This window comes from Microcaecilia unicolor, chromosome 14, assembly GCF_901765095.1.
Source record: "Microcaecilia unicolor chromosome 14, aMicUni1.1, whole genome shotgun sequence".
Lineage (NCBI taxonomy): Eukaryota > Metazoa > Chordata > Amphibia > Gymnophiona > Siphonopidae > Microcaecilia > Microcaecilia unicolor.
Window position 1 is genome coordinate 36,764,400 of NC_044044.1, and position 21,372 is coordinate 36,785,771.

The following is a 21,372-nucleotide window of genomic DNA, read 5'->3' on the forward strand; positions in this document are numbered from 1 at the left end:
CACAAAGCAATCACTACTACCATCCTTGGTTTGGAAAATGTCAACAGTCCCAGAGCAAAAAGGAGTACACTGAACTGATGCGATTCCCAAAACTGCAAAAGCGCAGGAATCTGATGCCCCTGTCAAATCAGAATATGAACGCATTCTGCCTTCCAGGGCATATTCTTCAACAATAATCTCAAGAACTCACTGGCCCCAGATGATCCAGTTCCATCTCTGCTAGAAATCCCTTAATCTTGCTCAGACTGCCACCAGCAGCTAGATCCTGGCACTCACACTAGTATCCTTAGGGCTAACCTGGAGTGACTAAACCAGAGTCCTGATGACCCTGACATGCCCCTCGGAAAGACTGACTCCTTTAAAACCTAGTCCACTGATCTCCACTTACTCTTCCAAGGTCTCTTGAAACCTGCCTCTACCATAGATGCCCCTATCATCTGCTTTGGCTTATCCTCCATCAGACGAGGAACCTTGGTTTCCCAAAGACTCTTGACCAGCTCAGCCAAATCCTCAAACAAATGTGTTCCTTTGAAGGGCAGCTTACGCAGCTTTGTCTTGGATTTCATAGCCAATGAACCATAGCACCGTAAAGACCTCCAGGCTGCCTCCCTCAAGGCCATATTTGTGGTAGAAACTAAGCAAACCGTATAGCACATCAGCCAGTAAAGGGGACTCCATTTCAGTTTTGAAGAGTTTCTGATCCACCAAGACTGACAGACAGCCTCTGTTCAGGACTCTCAGCCCAACCAAAATACACCCTGGTCACTAGAACCCACAGATCGCAGCCTGAATGGCTACAGCAGACACATCCCCCATTCTATAGTCCTGAGGGTCCTTCAGGGCTGCTCCACCATCCACCAGAGCAGTCAACTTCTTAGTAATTGCGGACACCACCGCATCCATGTTCAGGAGTCTCAATGCAACCCTATCCTGCTCCTGGATGGGATAGAATGTGATCATGGAACTACCCCACTGTGAACGAGCATCTGTGTAAGTTCACTCAACCTGGATATCCTAATGCATGGGAAAGAACCTGGAAGGTTTGCAAATCCCCTTCAAGGCTTCACTTTCACGCAGTCAGCTTCAGAACCTTGGAGGTGCTTTTTATTATATAGGATTATGAAAACAATGTTGGAAATTCATATGATGCAAAATAAAAAAATAATGAAAAGAAACAAATACTGAAAAGACTACTGACCTGTATGAATCGGAGAACAATTGAACATCTAGTGTCCTAAGGTGATGAAATACAGAATGGTCTGCAGGAATATGTTGAACATAAATTAAATATGATCTATGTGTTATGAAAAGTACTGTAAGCCAAAAACCAGAAATCTGTGAAAAGTCCAGGAATGGAGCATATAAATACTTTTTTGAGGTCAGAGGCAGAATGGGAAATGTCTGTGTAGGGTACTGTACAGTGTTAGAAAGTGATGCGAAATGACTCTTGATGCAGGCCTAATGGCCCAAACACATTGCGTCGTCTTTTTACCAATAAACAATTTGAACCAAGATTGAGCCTTTCCAGTTTCTGGTACCCGTGGTCCATCTCCCACCCCCTTTTTTTATCCATTTGGACTGCCCAACCTCCAGCCTCCCTCAAACAGAAGACATTCCCAGTTTCATCTTTAAAAACTCAATCCTTTCTGAGGGCTGGGCTACCCCCGTTCCACAGCATCTGAAAGAGATAGGGAGTGAAGTTACTGCTTCCAACTGTGGTGGCTGATCCAGAGCAGAGTTGAGCTAAAGCTGGAGCTGCCAATGCCAAACAGCAACTGGCCTCTCAGCCACTGCGACACCCCAGTGCCGTCATAGATTCGGCAGAAGCGGACCCCACGCTCCTGAGCATCCTGCACAGCCAACACACAGTCCATGCCTATTCAAAAGACAACCGCAAGTACAACGGTGTCGTCAGCTCCAAACTCATGGCTGATTCCCTGGGCAAGAATGCAGGAACACTGTCCCTGCTTTCCTGTCGCTAAACCCACAAAAGAAGTCTGGGCCTCAGAGTTAGACACCAGGGCAGCCTGCAGAATAGTAGCACAGCAGGCACTACTGTGTCCATTTATGGCTCTTCATGGGGGTTTTTTTTTTTTGTTAACTTGGTTTGGTTTCACATTGTTGCCGGCTGTCCCCAAAGGTATTCAAGGATCCCCTTGGGAAGCCAAGGCACACTGTGGCCCTCACACCCTACCCACATCCAAAGATGGGAGGGACTTGGCTACCCCAAAAGTATCTAGGACATTTTTTACACCTACAGCCCACTGCCACCCTGGATCCACCAGACTAACCCAGACTGTGCAGATTTATGTCTACCTAATTTGCTGGAGACTGCACAGCTTAATTCTGGGGTTTAAAGTCAGAAGTTCTCAGTCTCCATCTGATGGTAGGAATGCATAACCCAAGTGTTTGGACTAGTAGGAAAGGAAGCATTTATTTGGATTTAACTCACACATTTTCAGTAGTGACTTGCATTCCGGTACACTAACTAGTTCCCTGTCCCCACAGGGCTTACAATCTAGATTTAAACCCGAGGCAAGAGAAGGTTAAGTGGCGTACCCAAGATCAAGAGGATTTGCTTGTTAAGTGAGTCGGTGCGATTTTCAACATTTAGCAAGGTACTATGAGGGTCTAGCAATGGAGTCAAGGCTATTCCTGTCTACAAAACAGCTTAACACCAAAAAAACCAAAGGTCAGGGGACACTCAATGAAATGACATGGAAATACTCTTAAAACAAATAGGAGATATTTTTTCACTCAAAGAAAAGTTAAGCTCTGGAACTCGGTGCCAGAGGATGTTAGTGTATATGAGTATAAAAAAGGTCTGTGCAAGTTCCTGGAGGAAAAGTCCATAGTCGGTTATTGAGATAGACATGGGGGAAGCCACTGCTTGCCCTGGGATTGGTAGCATTGAATGTTGCTACTATTTGGGTTTCTACCAGGTACTTGAGATCTGGCTTGGCCACTGTTGGAAACAGGATATTGGGCTAGATGGACCATTGGTCTGACCCAGTATGACTATTCTTATGTTATGTAAAAAGCTTAGGGTTATGAAAGCTGATCTTCTGGCAGAAGAGCAGGCTATGAAGAGCAACACCCCTCACCACATCACAGCTATGGCCAATGTGTCTTGTGCTCTTAGTTTGGTAACACTGCCTAAAGAGCTATTGCTCAAACAAAACTGTACATGGAGACAGGTAATGCGAAAACTGTAAGCTAATGCAGATAACAAGGAATACAACAAACCATTCAAAAAATGTTTTTATATAATTTTTCTTTTTACAATAAAGCAGAAACAGGGTTGTAGAAGTGTCAAGAGAATTACTGAAACCTAAGCAGGAAGGCGTGTGCACAGTTCTCTGCCAGCACAAGAGGACAAGGCAATCGCTTGACACCCCCTCTGATTGTGCTTAAGATATGCACACACAGATCTCAGAGCAAGAGGAGAAAGACCCCCTGCCTGCCAGGATTTCTCCCACTTCTCATTTGTGAGTTGTAGTTGCCGGGTTGCTGCAATTCTGGTATAAGGTCCTACTTTGAAGAAGCCTAATGCAGCACCCAGGCTCGCTTCTGCATTAGGAAATCTACTCAAAACAAATGGCAGGTGGCTCCTCTTATAGGAATGGAGCACCACCTAATTTAAAAGGAGTTTCTGAAACAACACATTTATAAAAAATATACAAAGTTAGAAAGTTCAGATTAGGTTTGGAAAAACAGCCACAAAAATGCATCTAACCATGTCTGTTCAGCACCACCAAATGTCACGTGTAGTATTCCGGCCGAATCGCATCCAGGTATGGGATCTGTGGCAGCCACAAGGAACGAGCAGAACTGGGAATGGATTCAGATGCTACGTACAGTATATCTGCAGTAAGGCCCAGCTCACTTTCATGGGCAGATGTGAGCAACATAAAATGTTTCATGTGACAGTATAAAAAATAAAATAAAGGTAAAGTAACACTAAAATCCAAATTGGTGGAAATCTTGTTCATGTCTGCAGCTCCACACACTATGCACCAGTCCATCACATCTGCGTGCAGCACCTAAAACTTTTAGTCATTGGGTTCAGGATCTGCCTGAGCCATGTATGCATCCAGCTCTGCATCCAGGTGCCCCTTTGTTTTCGACATATAAGCATCAAGCTGATTGTCCAGTTGCTCTCTGGTTAGCGCAGGCCGCGTTGCTCCTCGTGCTCGTCCCCGACCTCTACCACGACCACCAAAACCACCTCTTCCTCGTCCTGCCATGCCGCCGCGACCTTGTACAGCAAGAAAGAGATTAAACTCCCATTCAAACATATGCATATACCCTCTAGTACACTCCCTCTCCACTATATTACAGAAATATCTGTTAACAGTTCAGTTAAAGTCCCTTTGAAGAACTTGTCGGGACAGTAAAACATTCAGAACTCTTCAGGAGCTTGTAACACTCGGCCCAGGCTCGTTTATCCCCTACCAGAGCTGGTGGGGGGTTTTTTTTGGTATGCAACTTGGTTGTGGAATCAGTTACCCCAGGGTATTCGGGATGAACAGTCTTATAAAGCTCTTTAAGGGTAAGGTGAAAACTAATTTTTTTCTAAATTCCTAGGTTTGCCTGCTTGATTGCACTGGGAAAGCAGCCAGTTTTACTGGTAATTGTATAGATGTGGGCAGTGTGATGTCTTGTGAAATTCTAGTCTATTGTTTTTATTTGAATGTAAACCACTGTAACATATTTTTAACAACATGGGTGGTATATCAAATATTTTAAACTAATAGTTAAAATAATCAAACTGTTTAAGACCAATATGAAAGGATGAGACAGTCTGCTAAGACAAAATAAACCACAATTCTGCTGTTACCTCCTTCCTATTACTAACACAGACATAGTCTGTGATTGACTGCCTCACCTTTCGGACCCGGAGTTCACAGCTCCCAAAAGCTAGTCAACAATCTAGTCGTTATACAATTCTACTGCACTCATTTCGTTCATATCACATATTTTATTATATACCATCATGGAAGCATCAATACCAACCTCTAACACCGATTCCTCCACGACCGATGGGTCCACCTCTGCCAAGGCCTCTCCCAGGACCTCCCCGGCCCCGGACACCTCTGCGCATTCCCATCCGAGAGAGGCCACCACGGCCCCGATTCACATTCTGACCTGAAGAAGTTTGCGATAAAGAGAAGAAAATGGTGAAAAAATCTCAAAATGAAAAGCCAGTTTCTCAAACTTCATTTCCACAGATGAGCAAAAGACTCTCCCAAGTCTACCCAGCTAATTTATGCATCTTTCCTCCAGATAGTGGTCCAAACCTTTTGAGTGTTGCTACGTTAGTTGCCTTGATATCATCCAACAACAAATCCCACAGCTTACTGTGCACAGCATAAAACACTTTACAACTTGGACATTAGTTTCATGGAGTGCTTCTTTTGTGTTTGACAAGTTAAACAACTGTTCCCTAATTAACTCATGATTTTATAAAACTCCTATCTCCTTAGTTTTTTCTACAAGCTGAAGAGCCATTAACCTTTTTTCCCATAAGGGAGATTTTCCCTCATCTTATTCACTTGTCCCCCTTCTCTGAACCTTTTCTAGTTTTGCTATATTTTTGAGTTTGGGGTGACCAGAACCGCCCACAATAGAAGCATGATGATGATTTCCATCTCTTTTTTAATATTCCCCAAGGAGAAATTAGGGATTATCTGCTAATTTTCTTTCCTTTAGGCTTTCCAGACCGATCCAGACATTATTGCTTGGGTTCTGGACGTCTACCAGACTGTAACCCTCCTGTGCAGTTGCCAGGCATCCAGTACCAAAGCAGAAGAGACCACAGAAACCTAAAAGCTCCACCAGCTGTTCTCCAGGCACCAAGCCTAAAGGGACTAGGCCGTGCTAGGCAATCTGTTCCCCTCCCCCTTTTTTTCTGTATAACCACAGCAACCATAGCGGGAAAAAAACAAACAAACCCAAACAGCTCTCTAATCCAGATGTTCAACAGCAAGTTTTTTTTTTCTTTGTAACTTTTTACCTCAAATTTTAATCTTGCTTGGTTTGTTCATTTATTTTATTTTCTGTAAACAGCCTAGATAGCCCTGTAAGGCCAGCAATAGCTGGTCCGCCTCATCACTAACCTCTGAGCAGCATGCCTCCTCTGGCCAGTCCTCTTCCTCCACGGCCACCACGAACGCCTCCCCTTGGCGAGCCTCTGGGGCCCAGCAGCACACCTCTTCCTCCCATAGCTCCACGGGGCAGGACTCCCACAGGCCGTCCTAACCGTGCTTGGATATTACTCTTACCCAGACGCTGCTTCAAGCTCTTCTGGAACAAAGTAAACATTAGGGGTGCAGAAGGCACAATTCTCGAGGTGAGAAAGTGGAAATTAAGGTCAAACAGAACTTTTAGGGTACTCTGTGGATAAATGTGGCCTTCGCCTCCACACCACCCACAGCTCATGGCAAGGTTCCATCTTAAGATACCTTCCTGCTCTCTCCCAGAACCACTGCAGACATCCCCACTCAGAGCTCGGCAACCACAGGACTGATTAATCTTGAGTGTGCTTCATATGCCCCAATGGGTGTTTTTAACCCATGTTCCACTGCACCACTGTGAGGGTGGAACAAGGTTACAGAAAATAAGACATTTCTTACAAGCAGATTTGCCCTCTACTCTGAGATAAATATAGATGTGAAGATTCCCTCAGCTGACACAAAAAGGCTCAAAGACCCACCGTTAACCTTGGGAACAGCCAGCCTGGCTCTCACCTGCTTCAACTTCAGCGCTGCCTGGACAGAAGGCCTGTTCTCCATCTGCTGGGCCAGTCTTCTGTTTCTGGCACTGGCTAGCTGCTGCTGCTGCATGGTAGCCCGAATATTCACCGGCATCGGCTGTTTGTTCTTCAGCATATTAGTAAAGCTTCAAGGTCGAATAAAATGGATGTTTAAATGAAAGTTTCAGCAGAAACATCAACTGACATCGTATGGCTCATGACTGGAGCGCCAGATGCCACCAAGGTCATGTAAAAAGGAATATTTCAAATCATGCCAGATGTGGGTCACGTGTTCCCCATTTTCCACACATAAGCTAGAACAAAGACTTTAGAATGGGTAAGCATTGCACTGAGGGTACTGCAAGATGTCAAGTTATTGCTTTCAGGGCACCTCTCATGAGAAGAAACAGAAATGGAAGATAAGGGTTAGGAAGTGAAAGAAGTTCAAAAGCCCACAACCATAACAAAATCTCCTTTTCCCAAGCACCAAGCAGCAGTACCTTGAGAAACTGAAGGAAATGTGAACGCAGAGGTGCTTCTTAAAGCATGTCAAACACTTCCTGTGTGCCGCTGACCAGAACCTTTGAAATACGGCCCACTATAGGCCCATTTCTTACCACCTGCTCTGGTGCCTCTTACATGTTGCCTGGCGCACAGTAAAGGGAGAATTTGATGAATATATTCTGTACCTATCATCCAATCATGCTCCATCACTGGAACTCGTGGTACACACAAATATCAATACAGCCATCCAATCTGTATTGGCATTTCTAACAAAAACCTAAAACCAGCAGCAGGGCTTCAAGCTTTCTGTCACCATTAACACATCTCTGCCCTACGAAAAGTGATAAAGCAGGACTGCAAGATCCGAGAGTTACAAGGGTGGTGTGAAGGAAGAGCGAAAAAAGTCACTCTAAAGCATCCTACAGTAGAAGGAGAGCTGAGAGATGAAGGTAAAGCAGCAAGACAGGCAACAATGAAGCATGGCACTGGCCTCTTACAAGGCCCTAGAGCATGCTCAGAGGGCCTTTGGGCTGGTGTGATGGCCTGCGGCATGCCTCTTACAGACTAGACCACACGTTGCATGTGTCTGTCTTGGACACGACAACAAGCCTCCTGCAGACCTGGTAACATGCTACCACACTGCAGCTGCAACTCAGAAAATGTAAAAACATGTGGAAGAAGAAGGGAGGTGTGAGGCTTTCAAGGCACGTCCCAGCACATTAATGTTTCAAATATTTCCACATTAACCATTACCGAATCCTTTGATCTACATGCCCTGTTAAACACATGCACCTCCTCAGCTGTGTCTGAAGGGTACGTACAAGCCACCTGCTTGTGTTACTTAGGAAAATGCAGGGCATTCTATATTTCTGATTTATGAGCTGAAGTTGCTGCTGGCTTCCTCACCGCTCGTTCAGAGACATCTTGGTGGTGCTTTTTAGCACAACTTTGGATGTGGACTGGGCTGCCATCTTCAAGTACTGATATCTGAAAACAGAAAATGTATGTACACTCAGCAAGGCTGCTGCAGAAAACAAAATACGCACAGTTCCTACACCTCTAAAGCAGCCTTTCTGTCCGCATGGCCCTATCTTTCCTAAGAACACATAGGCATATGGTTGTTACCGCTCTGTTTATAAAAAAGGTACCCGACTTGTGATAAGCGCTGTGTAGCTGTCAATCCTGCATACTTGGAAAATGAAGTCAGCTGTTCTTAAGAGGTTAACGCCTGCATATAGTCTTTATAAATTGTAATAGTTCCCCATTTTCACTAGTTTACTGTAATGTAGATTACTGGGGGCAAGGCTGACATGATCACTCCAGTGCTGGAAGAGCTCCACTGGTTTCCAGATATGATCTTGGTGAAGCTGTCGAAACTGGCATTCTCCGACTGAATTTCACCTAGAAAGATCTGTGTTCTCAAAATCAGGATCTGGTGTCCCTTGTCTATGGAACTTAGAGCCTCTGTAATTAATGCCAATGTATGTAAATACATTTGCTATTTAATACTTTTGAGGCTGACCTCAGATACTGCCAGGGAGAAGGAAAGTGTTAATATATGTATCTTTGTATTTTGCATGTGTTTTGCTGTAAACCACCAAGGATTGTAGGATTGAGATATTAAAAAAAAAAAAAAAGCAAGCTGATAATACAAAGTTCTTGGAGTCCCTGAAATCTCCTTAAAGTGTAAAAGCATGCTGCAGACCAGTGTGCTTAAAAGATGAAAAACCTAGAACTTAAATTTTTGGAAGAGCAGATCAGCCAATTGGTCCTTATCTGCCAGTTTCAGTACTATGCAGACACTGGAGCATATCATAGTATGGGAACAGAAATTTCCCCTGTCCCCACTAGAATATCTTCCATCCCGAGGTTAAGAGTAGTCTATGTTGGTAAGTTCCCTTCTCAGTGATCAAGGGGACTTTGATGCTATTAACCATATCCGTTCATTATTTTTTTTGCATTATAATTGCTAAGGCGCAAGGACTGGAGAGGTAGCAGCACGTGGGCCTGGCACTGCATTTCTGGGGGATCCTGGTGGGATTCCCACTCCCCATGAGTTGACTGGATTGGCACTAGCAAGACACTATGGAGTTAGCACAGGACCCCCTTGGGAAAGTTAAAAAAAATGGATCTTGCAAGCTCAGCCAATGGAGGGAAGGTATGGGGGCGAAAGAGCTAGTCCTAGGCCACCATGAGGCATATTTTCAAAGCCCTTAGCCTTCCAACGTTCCATAGGTTTCTATGGAACGTTGGAAGGCTTAAGTGCTCTGAAAATATGCCTCCATGTGATCCTGAGGCATCACAGGATTCATTAGTCAGAAGCAACTTCACAGCAAGGGTCCAAGTGGCCCCATCCGTCTCCTAACCTGAAAACGGTCTACGAAATGGCCAATTTCCGCAAACTCCTGAAAACGTATCTCTTCGACAAAATATATCATAAAGAACAACACGAGTAACTCTACTTTCTTTAAGTTACCCAGGAATGTTCTTTAATGTCTTTCACACTATCATGCACCTAATGTCCATGGCTTTAACACTATCATGCACTCTACCATCATGTAACCAAAATTTCTGCTAAAACAAATGTCCATTCTTTTCTATTTCCAGTATCCACGATGAATTGTAAGCCACATTGAGCCTGCAAAAAAGTGGGATAATGTGGGATACAAATGCAATAATAATAATAATACTGTGATGGGACTGAAGTGGATACCCATAAAAGAGAGTTAGTCAAGAACTACTTTTGGGTATGTTTGAAGGGTCTCAGTACATATTAGAGGATCTGTTATTGAGATGCACATGGGGGAAGCCACTGCTTGTTCTGGGATTTGTAGCATGGAATGTTGCTACTACTGGAGATTCTACATGGAATGTTGCTGCTACTGGAGATTCTACATGGAATGTTGCTGCTACTGGAGATTCTACATGGAATGTTGCTACTACTGGAGATTCTACATGGAATGTTGCTGCTACTGGAGATTCTACATGGAATGTTGCTACTATTGGAGATTCTACATGCAACGTTGCTACTACTGGAGATTCTACATGGAATGTTGCTACTATTGGAGATTCTACATGGAATGTTGCTACTACTGGAGATTCTACATGGAATGTTGCTACTATTGGAGATTCTACATGCAACGTTGCTACTACTGGAGATTCTACATGCAATGTTGCTACTATTGGAGATTCTACATGGAATGTTGCTACTACTGGAGATTCTACATGGAATGTTGCTACTATTGGAGATTCTACATGCAATGTTGCTACTACTGGAGATTCTACATGCAATGTATTTAAGATCATGTAATGACTGCATCATAACAACACTCTGTAAGCCACATTGAGCCTGCAAAAAGGTGGGATAATGTGGGATACAAATGCAGTAATAATAATAATATTTGGTTTCTAAGTGGTGGGACAGGATTTCAGGGTATCTCAAAGCAGCTCCTTCCTCAATGGCACCTGGGTTAACTCTGGACCTACAAATCAAGGCCTTGTGAAGCCTTTGGACCCAGGAAAAATAAGACCCCCCCCCCCCCTGCAACCGCCTCCACCGTCGGGGGGGAGCTGAGCTGGATCCCCGACCCCGCGCACCCCTTTCCCTTCCCCCACCCAGCAAGATCCCGCTCGACCCCCTCCCCGAACATTTACGTGACCGGCGCACACTCACCGCAGGCCGAAGCTCTGCGAGGCGGGTCCTCGGGGGCCACTATCTTCCTCCACCTCACTCACACCCACCACAAAATGGCGGCAGCGGCTCCTCCACACCACCAAAATGGAGTCAATCGCCGGCCCACAGACGTACAACAGCGCCCACGTCACTTCCGCTCTCACGGCGGCGTCACTGACGTCACGCAGATTGAAGGGGGGCGGGGTCCGGCCCAACTGAAGTACTGCAGCTGCTTCCTGTGCTCTAGTCTCTCCCCCCGTCACCATCACACTCGCTCTCACCTAGACTGAACTCACCCCCCCCCCCCCTTCGACTGCTCCCACTCCCCTCTCACCCGAGGAGGTTGCGTTCAGGAGTCCAGATGAGCCTATCTGGATTCTGCTCCATACATGGGCTGAAGCCAGTAGGCGGAGCTTGCCGCCATATTGGTTCACCCAAAACAATTGCAAAAGCTGATCTAAGGGACCGCAATTCTTAAATAGGACCCTAAAGATCCTGTTCACTAAGGTGCACTAGTGTTTTTAGCGCCCATAGGAATATTATGGACACTTACACAGTTAGCAAGCACTAATGTTTAGCATGAGCTAAAAACCCGCTCACAAGCCAATAGGTTAGTTTTGCACAAACCATGGAAAGAAGAAACTTCACCCGAAGCCAGCATGCAGATTCTCAAATGCATTGCTATTACTTGCCTAAAGAGCGCCTCCTTCTGGAGTTCATAGGGTGTAATATGTACAGGAAACATTTCATTGTGCATTTTGGAACTTCTTGCATAGCATCCACTATCAGAGAGATTATTCACGTCTAGTAGTTTGAACTCGCCAAGTATCAACATTTCGACTGTCTTTCCCACCTTTGCAATATCATCAGGCCTTTTTTTTTTGTGCCAGTACTGGCAAATTTTCCCCCGTCAAGTCCTGCACCCTTCCTCTTACTCCCCTACTTACTGTTTACTTTTTTTATGGACTCGGCAGCACGAACGGTGCAGCGATTCAGAGAGACTGGCAGCGTCGTCGCTTCCCTTTGCGAGTCCCGCCTACGTTTGAACTTCCTCTTTCCGCATAGGCGGGACTCACAGAGGGAAGCTCCAGCGCTGCCAGCCTCTCTCAATCGCTGCACTCTTCGCGCTGTCAAGTCCGATGCTGGCAACCTTTATCGCTTCACTGGCTGGCTGGCTGGCAGGCAGTGGAGAAGGAGAATGCGCTGGGGGAAGAAGAATCGCTGGACATGGATGAGAGGGGAGGGCAGGGGAGAGAGGAGAATCGTTGAACATCGAGGGGAGGGGAGGGCAGGGAAGAGCGAATTGTGGACATGGATGGGAGGGCAGGGGACAGAGGAGACATGCTGGACATGAATGGAGTAGATGGAAGGCAGGAAGGAGATGCACATGGAGGGGAGGGCAGGGAAGAGAGGTGAAATGCTGGAAATGGATGGTGAGGAGAGCAGGAGATAGAGGAGAATTGCTGGACATGGATGGATGGAGGGGTTGGAAGGGAGAGGAGAAATGCTGGACTTGGATGGAGGAGAGGGGAGAGAGAATTATTGCTTTATATGGATACAGGGGAGGAAAGAGGAGAAATGTTGGACATGGATGGAGGGGAGGGGAGGAGAGGGGAGAAGTGCTGGACATGGATGGAGGGAGGAAAGAAAAAAGAAGATACAAATGGATGGAAATGAGGGAAAGGGGAGAAAAACTGCACATGAATGGAGAAAATAGGCAAAAGCTGGATCCACGTTATACCTCCTCCAGTCAATTCCACGGAGGAGGACCCAGCTTTTACTTATGGATGTAGGGCGAGAAATTTTATTTATTTATTTATTTATTTGTAGCATTTGTATCCCACATTTTCCCACCAATTTGCAGGCTCAATGTGGCTTACATTATGCTGTAATGGCGATCGCCATTTCCGGGTACAGAATTACAAATGGTATTGCATTAAGGTGCATGCATACATGGTAAAGAAGAATACATTATGGTATTGCATTGAGGTTTCTGAGTAATAGAGTGAATTGTAACATAAGTTAGGCCATCGACTATAGACAGATCATTTTCAACATAAGAAATAAAGTGGTAGTGCTTATTGTGTAGCTTTCATTAATAGCAATGAGATTAAACAGTCAATGAAAGTAAAGAAATAAATGGAAAGGAAACCCTGGAAACCGAGTTAAGAGAACAGATAGCAGCAGAATCAGAGACTGGGACCAATATGGATAGAAAAACAAAGTCACCAGACAACAAAGGTAGAAAAAAATCATTTTATTTTCATTTTATGTCCAATTTGAGAATTTACATCTGCTGTCTTATTTTGCACTGGGTATACTGGAGCTGTAACAGCTTACAGAAATTATTTATAATGAAAAAATCACGTTATTTTTTTCTCCTATACTAGTATAATATTTTCAATCATGTCTGTTTATATACGCCATAGTGGCATAAGGGGTGTGGCTAATGTGGGTGGAGCCATATGTGGTGACCCCACCCATAATGAGTGCCGGCACCTTTGTTTCTACAAAAAAAAACACTGAATATCATCAAATCTCCATACAATTCTTCTGTTTGAGTCATAGGTCTGTAGGCTAACCCAGTATGGATTAAAGTATCTCTGGTTTCCAGCACAACACAGAAACTGACAACAGATAGAGACCATACAGTCTATCAATTCTGCCCTACACCAACCACTAATCTCTACAATCCCTTCCTCTCCCTCAGAGATCCTCTATACATAGAAACATAGAAACTGACACAGATAAAGACCAAACGGCCTACCCAGTTTGTCCATTCACCCAACTACTAATCTCTACAATCCCTTCCTCTCCCTCAGAGATCCTCTATACATAGAAACTGACACAGATAAAGACCAAACGGCCTTCCAGTCTGTCCATCCATACCAACTACTAATCTCTACAATCCCTTCCTCTCCCTCAGAGATCCTCTGTACATAGAAACTGACACAGATAAAGACCAAACGGCCTTCCAGTCTGTCCATCCATACCAACTACTAATCTCTACAATCCCTTCCTCTCCTCCAGAGATCTTCTGTACATAGAAACTGACACAGATAAAGACCAAACGGCCTATCCAGTCTGTCCATTCACACCAACTACTAATCTCTACAATCCCTTCCTCTCCCTCAGAGATCCTCTGTACATAGAAACTGACACAGATAAAGACCATATGGCCTTCCAGTCTGTCCATCCACACCAACTAGTAATCTCTACAATCCCTTCCTCTCCCTCAGAGATCCTCTGTACATAGAAACAGACACATAAAGACCATACGGCCTATCCAGTCTGTCTATCCACATCAACTTCTAATCTCTACAATCCTTTCCTCTCCCTCAGAGATCCTCTGTACATAGAAACTGACACAGATAGAATCAGGAGCTTAAGTCAGAAGGGTCAAAATGCAGCAGATGGCTGGTGTGACTTGCTACTGCTGCTCAAAGAACCTCTATGACGAAATGAACATTTTAAGGTAAGATCACCAGGAGGCCCCTCAAACAGGTGTGCACAGGGCCCCCCAGTTGGTAAAAACAGCCCCAGAACCTCCTGCGATACACAAATGTAAAAAAACAGCAGAGCCAGAGTATTCAATCAGATTTCCTCTGAATATCCTGAAAGGCCAGGGCTTAATTTGTTAACCAAAGGGATGTGGAATTGCAGTGACAATCCTAGTTCATTCTATTACTGGACTACTGTAATTCCCTTGATGTCAGTCTCCCTCAACGTGAACTTAAACGTCTACAGCTCATTCAGAATACTTCTATTCAGCTTATCACTGGCCACAAAGAATGTGATCCTTAGAGATGTGCACTGGCTTCCTGTTCCCTGCCGTATTGAGAACGAACTACTTTTCTTGGTCTATAAAACTAGGGCTATTGAGGAGCCTAAACTTTTCTCGGTATTTCTTTCCACCTAGACTCCTCTGTGGACCTTACGCTCTTCTCAAGGAATTCTCCTGACCGTTCCGTTTCGTGAATTTCCCCTAGGGACCACTCGCCGTTCTATCTTCTCAGTGCAGGGTTCTCACCTATGGAACTGCCTATCGCAAAACTTAAAGGCTCTTCCCACCCTTTCACAATTTAAAGCGGATTTAAAGACTCACTTGTTTATGGAGGCTTTTGGTTGACCCCTGAGAATTGTGCCACACTTTTCATTTTTGTGGATTTTTTTTCCCTTTTCCCCTTCTCCTGTTTCTTTTCCGTTCTGATTGTGTGTTTTGCTTTCTTCCCTTTTTAGAGTGTAAACTGCTCAGATAGCTGTTTGATGGGCAGGGTAGAAAGCTTTGAATAGACTTGAAACTTGAATTGGAACCATGGGAGGCGGTGGGCCAGTGGCAGGAGCAACAGGAGAAGAGGGGCTAGATTAGGGAGAGTAGGTCTGTGTCCTGACCCAGCCTCAGCCCCACCTTTCCTCACCCCTGAGGGCTGCCTGGAGGGGAAGGGCTGCAGCAAAACCAGCTTGCTGCCTTGGATCTGAAAAGATGTGGTGGAACTGCATTCCAGGCCGTTCCCCCAGAAATTACAACTGACCACACCTTCATGTACCATTTTTGATTCACACACTTAAGTTCTACTAATCCAGCATCTTGTGCATTCAATGGATTGCATTGTCAAACATCAATTATACGAAGTCAAAGAAGAAAATATTCAAGCGTTCTCTGCTCAGTTATGCGTCAACAACCCCTTGAGAAAGCCGATTTGTGCGAAACAGGCACCTGTCGGCAGTGGCGTACCAAGGGGGGGGGGCGGTGGGGGCAGTCCGCCCCGGGTACACACCGCTGGGGGGTGCCACGGCGCATGCCTGCTCCGAGTTCACTAAACTTCTTTGCTTGTTCGCTGCTGTTCCCTCTGCCCCGGAACAGGTTACTTCCTGTTCCGGGGTGGAGGGAGCTGTAGCGAACGAGCAAAGAAGTTTAGTGAGCTCGGAGCAGGCGCGCGCCGCAGCACCCCCCCACCAGCGGCATGCACCCGGGGGGGTGTCATTTTGCCGGAGGGGGGGGGGGAAGGTGTCATTTAGTGGGGGGGGGGGGGGGGCGCCACTGCCTGTCGGGGAAAGCTCCGCACAGCACATTCAACACATTTAAAGCTAAGTTGAGCTATTTATAAAACTATAGCGTCACTTGTCAAATACAACGTTATTGGTTAAATGATAAACCGTTCAGGAATAAAGCTCTTTTCCATGTTTTAATTTTGTATGATTTCTATTGATTACCTTTAAGAGTGGACTAACACGGCTAACACACCTCTTTACTATAAAAAAAGTTAAAATTAAGACAAAAAGTAAAAGTATTAATAAAAATCAATTAAGGAGGATGGTAGGGTAAGCCGATGATTATAACTACTACTACTATTAAACATTTCTATAGCGCTACTAGACTTACGCAGCGCTGTACACTTGAACATGAAAAGACAGTCCCTGCTCAACAGAGCTTACAATCTAAATTGGACAGACCAACAGACAGCTAGGGGTGGGGAAATTGCAGTGGTAGGGGTGATAAGTGAGGGTGTTGAGTAAGAGAGTCATGGTTAGGAGTCGAAAGCAGTAGCAAAGAGGTGGGCTTTAAGCCTAGACTTGAAGACAGCCAGAGACTGAGCCTGACGTATTGGCTCAGGGAGTCTATTCCAGGCATAGGGAGCAGCGAGATAGAAGGAACGGAGCCAGGAGTTAGCAGTAGGGGAGAAGGGGGACGACAGGAGACATTTACCCAGCGAACGGGGAGGAGTGTAGGGAGAGATGAGAGCGGAAAGGTACTGAGGAGCTGCGGAGTGGATGCACTTGTAGGTCAAAAGGAGAAGTTTGAACCGTATGCGGAAGCGGATAGGGAGCCAGTGAAGCGACTTGAGGAGAGGGCTAACGTGAGTATAGCGACTCTGGTGGAATATAAGACGCGCAGCAGAGTTTTGGACAGAACAGGGGTAGTGCAAAGATGGCAACCCCAGCGACTTATGAGACTTCCCTACTTTAGAAAAGATATATACCTTGATGAAACTGCATGTCTCTTTTGTTCAACTGATAAGTGTGTGAGGTATTGTTACCAAGAGACAGTAGAACAGAGCCATTACCACTAGTAAATTATATCCCAGAAATAAACAGTGGCGTTCCCCCCTTTCATCTTTTCCTCTGGCCTCTTATCCATTTTTGGCTCATCCATAAACAGCCAGGGGTTTCTCTTCTGTGAAGTTACTAGAAAGAACCGGACCTAGTACCAAGCTTCGAGACAGCCCACTGCTCCCCCTACCTTCACCCAAACGGATTGCTTATTGTCCATTAGGATCTTACAATACTGAGTGAGAATGTAAAGAATTTCACTAGGAAGGGACAGAATAAAAGAACGCAGCCAGACATGAGGAATCATAGTAACATAGTAGATGACGGCAGAAAAAGACCTGCATGGTCCATCCAGTCTGCCCAAGACAAACTCATATGTGTATACCTTACCTTGAATTTGTACCTGTCCTTTTCAGGGCACAGACCATATAAGTCTGCCCAGCAGTATTTCCCGCCTCCCAACCACCAGTCCCGCCTCCCATCACCGGCTCTGGTACAGACTGTATAAGTCTGCCCTCCCCTATCCTCGCCTCCCAACCATCACCCCCTCTTCCCCCCAACTGAATCCAGGGGAGACAGAGCACAAGTGAAGGGAAGGACTTGTGGAAAATCCAAGGATAAGCAACATAAAATGTATTATTCTCTTTTGGGATCTTGCCAGGTACTTTGTGACCTGGGTTGGCCACTGTTGGAAACAGGATGCTGGGCTTGATGGACCTTTGGTCTGTTCCAGTATGGCAACACTTATGTACTTAAGGACGATAGGGAGGCTGGGTATGGTGAGACACTGGTATGAAGTTCTTTATGAGCAACGCTAAGGGCCCTGGTTACTAGTGTTTTTAGTGCATCCTAAAAATTAGCACACGCTAAACGTTAGACACCATATATTCCTATGGGTGTCTCTAGCGTTTAAATGCTCGAATGCCTCTAACACAGCTTAGTATACAGGGCCCTAAGGGTTTTACATTGGAAGCAAGAATGACCTGGAAGCCAACGGTGTTGATAGAGGAGTGGGGAGATGGCAGAGCAGCCTGGCCACTGCTCTGGCTACACTGATTGTGGAAGGCCAGCATACACCGCATTGCAGTAGTCCAGACAAGATGTGACAGCCTGTTGGTCAGGTGGATCTAGGAAACTATCCACATATCCGAATGTGGAAACATTTTACCACAGAGGAGATATGGAGGTTGAATGAAACTCCGTCATCTAAAATGACCCCTATCGGAAGGAATCGGCAAGGTGGATAGGAGATCCCGATAGTATCAGAGACAATAAGGGAGGGGGGGGGGGGGGTAAAGGCCGCCCTGTCAGCCAGGTGGCGATTGAGAGGGGTTAAGACCAGCAAACGTTTAGAGTCAGGCAGTGCTCAAGCTGAGTTAAGTCAAGGTGAAGTGAGTCAGTCTAATGAACGAACAGGATGTCATCTGTGTAATAATATGCATTTACTCCACAGTCCTGAATTTGTAGCTCAACAGATAGAAGTGGTGATAGTATTATCCAAGACCATGTATATGTCGATACTCTACATGGGTAATGCTTGAGAAAAGAGGAAAACCAATTCAACTAGATCCCAACGGACATCAAACTATTCAAGACACAATTATAATCAACGTGATTGAAAGCTGCTGTGAGCTTCAGCGATCCTGTCAGGACCACCTTTCCAATCTCAAAAGCATTGTCAGGTTCACTCAGGAGGGAAGCGAGGCTGGTTTCTGTCTTGTGCCCTGCTCCAAGACCAGATTGTTCGGAAAAAAGGAGAACCTGTTGGAAGGATCTTTGATTTGTACGTTAAATGGTGGACCGAACAAGGGTGCGTTTTTTTTAAGAAGGGGCAGACAAAAGCACGTTTCTACTACTACTACTACTATTTAGCATTTCTATAGTGCTACAAAGCGTACGCAGTGCTGCACAAACATAGAAGAAAGACAGTCCCTGCTCAAAGAGCTTACAATCTAGTAGACAAAAAATAAAGCAAACAAATCAATTAATGTGTAGAGGAAAGAGGAGAGGAGGGTAGGTGGAGGCGAGTGGATACAAGTGGTTACGAGTCAAAAGCAATGTTAAAGAGGTGGGCTTTCAATCTAGATTTAAAGATGGTCAAGGATGGGGCAAGACATAGGGGCTCAGGAAGTCTATTCCAGGCGTAGTGCGCAGCAAGACAGAAGGAGCAAAGTCTGGAGTTGGCAGTAGCGGAGAAGGGAACAGATAAGAAGGATTTATCCATGGAACGGAGTGCACGGGAAGGGGTGTAGGGAAGGACGAGTGTGGAGAGATACCGGGGAGCAGTGCTGACAATGTGAAGTGCCTGGGGAAGTAGGGCCTAGGTGTGTACATGTGAGCCAGCCTGAGGGAAATGGATCTAGAAACCACATGGTAATTATAGCAGAGGAGAGAGTAACCAGATTGGAAGATGAGCAACTTGGTGTCCCAGGACGTTAGGGATTGGATCTCCATGCCACCCACCACATCCTTTTACTCCTCATGCAGTGTTTAACCCTCTGTCCTGTTCCTGTCCCTTCAGGTTTCCTAATGTGCCTGGCACCAGGGGCAAAGCCAGTTAGCCAGACCTCACGGTGGGAGGGGGCCAGAGCCTGAGGTTGGGGGCACATTTTGAGTGCCACACCGCCACACCTCGCCTCCCACCACCTCACCTCCTCACAATACCTTTGCTGGCGGGGGGCCCCAACCCCCGCCAGCCGAAGCCTTCTTCAGCGCGGTCTCTGGCGCAGCTGCATTCGCTGCCTGCCCCCTGCTCTTCTTTCTTCTTGCTCCAGCGTCAGCACGCACAGGAGGAGCAAGAAGAAAGAGCAGGGGGGAGGCAGCGAACGCGGCTGCGAGGAGACCGCTGAGCGTCAGCGTGCAGAGGAGCAAGAAGAAAGAAGAGCAGGGGGCAGGTAGCGAACGTGGCCGCGCCGGAGACCTCGCTGAAGAAGGCAGCCAAATCAGGGGCCCAAACAAAATTTGCAGGGGCCCAGGCCCCCCCGTAGCTACGCCCCTGCCCGGCACACCCAGAGGCAGGACCGAAGTAATGGCTACAGCACCACATTCACCCTGTACTTCTATCAGGTCATTACGGAACAGATCAGCTGAACATAACCTATGTATAAAATGCCAAAAACAACAACAACAAAAGATTATTAATAATATGAGGAATTTGGTGGCAAAGGCCTGTGTGTTGGGGGGGGGGAGGGGGTTGCTCACACTCTTCTGAAGGAGCCAAGCAACCCCCCCCCCCCCCCACCCACCAGGAGAGGAAACCATTTGACAAAGTCAGGCTCTCAAGTCTTCCAAATACTTCCTGGCCCTTTCCCTGCCGGGCTCTGAGCTAGGCACTTTGGGAGGAACACAGACTGAGCTTCCACATCCCAGTTCCCTTGAATAAAGTGCAGAGAAACAGAGCCCGGGGCTTAGGCTGGTGAGGGGAGTTGTGCATGTCTGTTGCCTATTTTTGTGCTTTGTCAAGCATTACTCTGGTCCTGTTGGCACATGCCGAGACAGCAGAAGCAGATCAGACAGCCTGGGGGCCGGGCTCTGGCTGATTGGTTTGGTGTTGGTAGGGGCGGGAGCTCCGGAACTTCAGCAGGCTCCGATCTCTCAAACTTTCCACCGTCCCATAAGAGTTTAATTACCTGGGCGGTTCTTCCACCCATGATATAAAGGAGGAGAGAGTCCTGCACTATACAGACACCCCCTGCTGAACTGCACTCCCTGCCACAGCCAATCACTGCACAGGTAAGAGACAGCCTTCACTTTCACTGCACAAGTCTCAGACCTCTGGCTCTCTAATCTGCACCACCCCACTCTGTCTCTTGCTGAACAGTCCCCTCTCTCCCTGTCTCTCTCTCTAATCTGCACCATCCCAGTCCGTCTCTTGCTGAACAGTCCCCTCTCTCTCCCTGTCTCTCTAATCTGCACCATCCCAGTCCGTCTCTTGCTGAACAGTCCCCTGTCTCCCTATCTGTCTCTCTCCATGTCTGTCTCTCTAATCTGCACCACCCCACTCTGTCTCTTGCTGAACAGTCCCCTCTCTCCCTGTCTATCTCTCTAATCTGCACCACTCCACTCTGTCTCATTCTGAACAGTCCCCTGTCTCCCTAATCTGCACCATCCCAGTCTGTCTCGGTCTCTTGCTGAACAGTCCCCTGTCTCCCTATCTGGCTCTCTAATCTGCACCATCCCAGTCTGTCCTTGCTGAACAGTCCCCTCTCTCTCCCTGTCTCTCTAATCTGCACCATCCCAGTCCGTCTCTTGCTGAACAGTCCCCCCCCTCTCTCTCCCTGTCTCTCTAATCTGCACCATCCCAGTCTGTCTCTTGCTGAACAGTCCCCTCTCTCCCTGTCTCTCTAATCTGCACCACCCCACTCTGTCTGTTGCTGAACAGTCCCCTCCC

At 46.3% G+C, this 21,372-nt stretch overlaps 1 protein-coding gene across 2 annotated transcripts; it reads right to left on the reverse strand.

Annotated features, from left to right (window-relative positions):
• Positions 1-3,243: 3,243 nt before the first annotated feature.
• Positions 3,244-11,046, reverse strand: CHTOP (chromatin target of PRMT1). Of its 2 annotated transcripts, none has more exons than XM_030187203.1 (6): positions 10,932-11,046; positions 8,165-8,245; positions 6,750-6,900; positions 6,120-6,306; positions 5,017-5,148; positions 3,244-4,258 (listed from the first exon to the last, which is right to left on the reverse strand). In XM_030187203.1, the coding sequence occupies exons 2-6, from the start codon at positions 8,227-8,229 to the stop codon at positions 4,053-4,055; spliced, it is 741 nt and encodes a 246-aa protein (XP_030043063.1). In that variant the 5' UTR covers positions 8,230-8,245; positions 10,932-11,046; the 3' UTR covers positions 3,244-4,052. The 2 variants fall into 2 exon arrangements, with proteins under 2 accessions (XP_030043063.1, XP_030043064.1); XM_030187204.1 differs by having other exon boundaries at positions 6,120-6,303; positions 10,932-11,045.
• Positions 11,047-21,372: the final 10,326 nt, after the last annotated feature.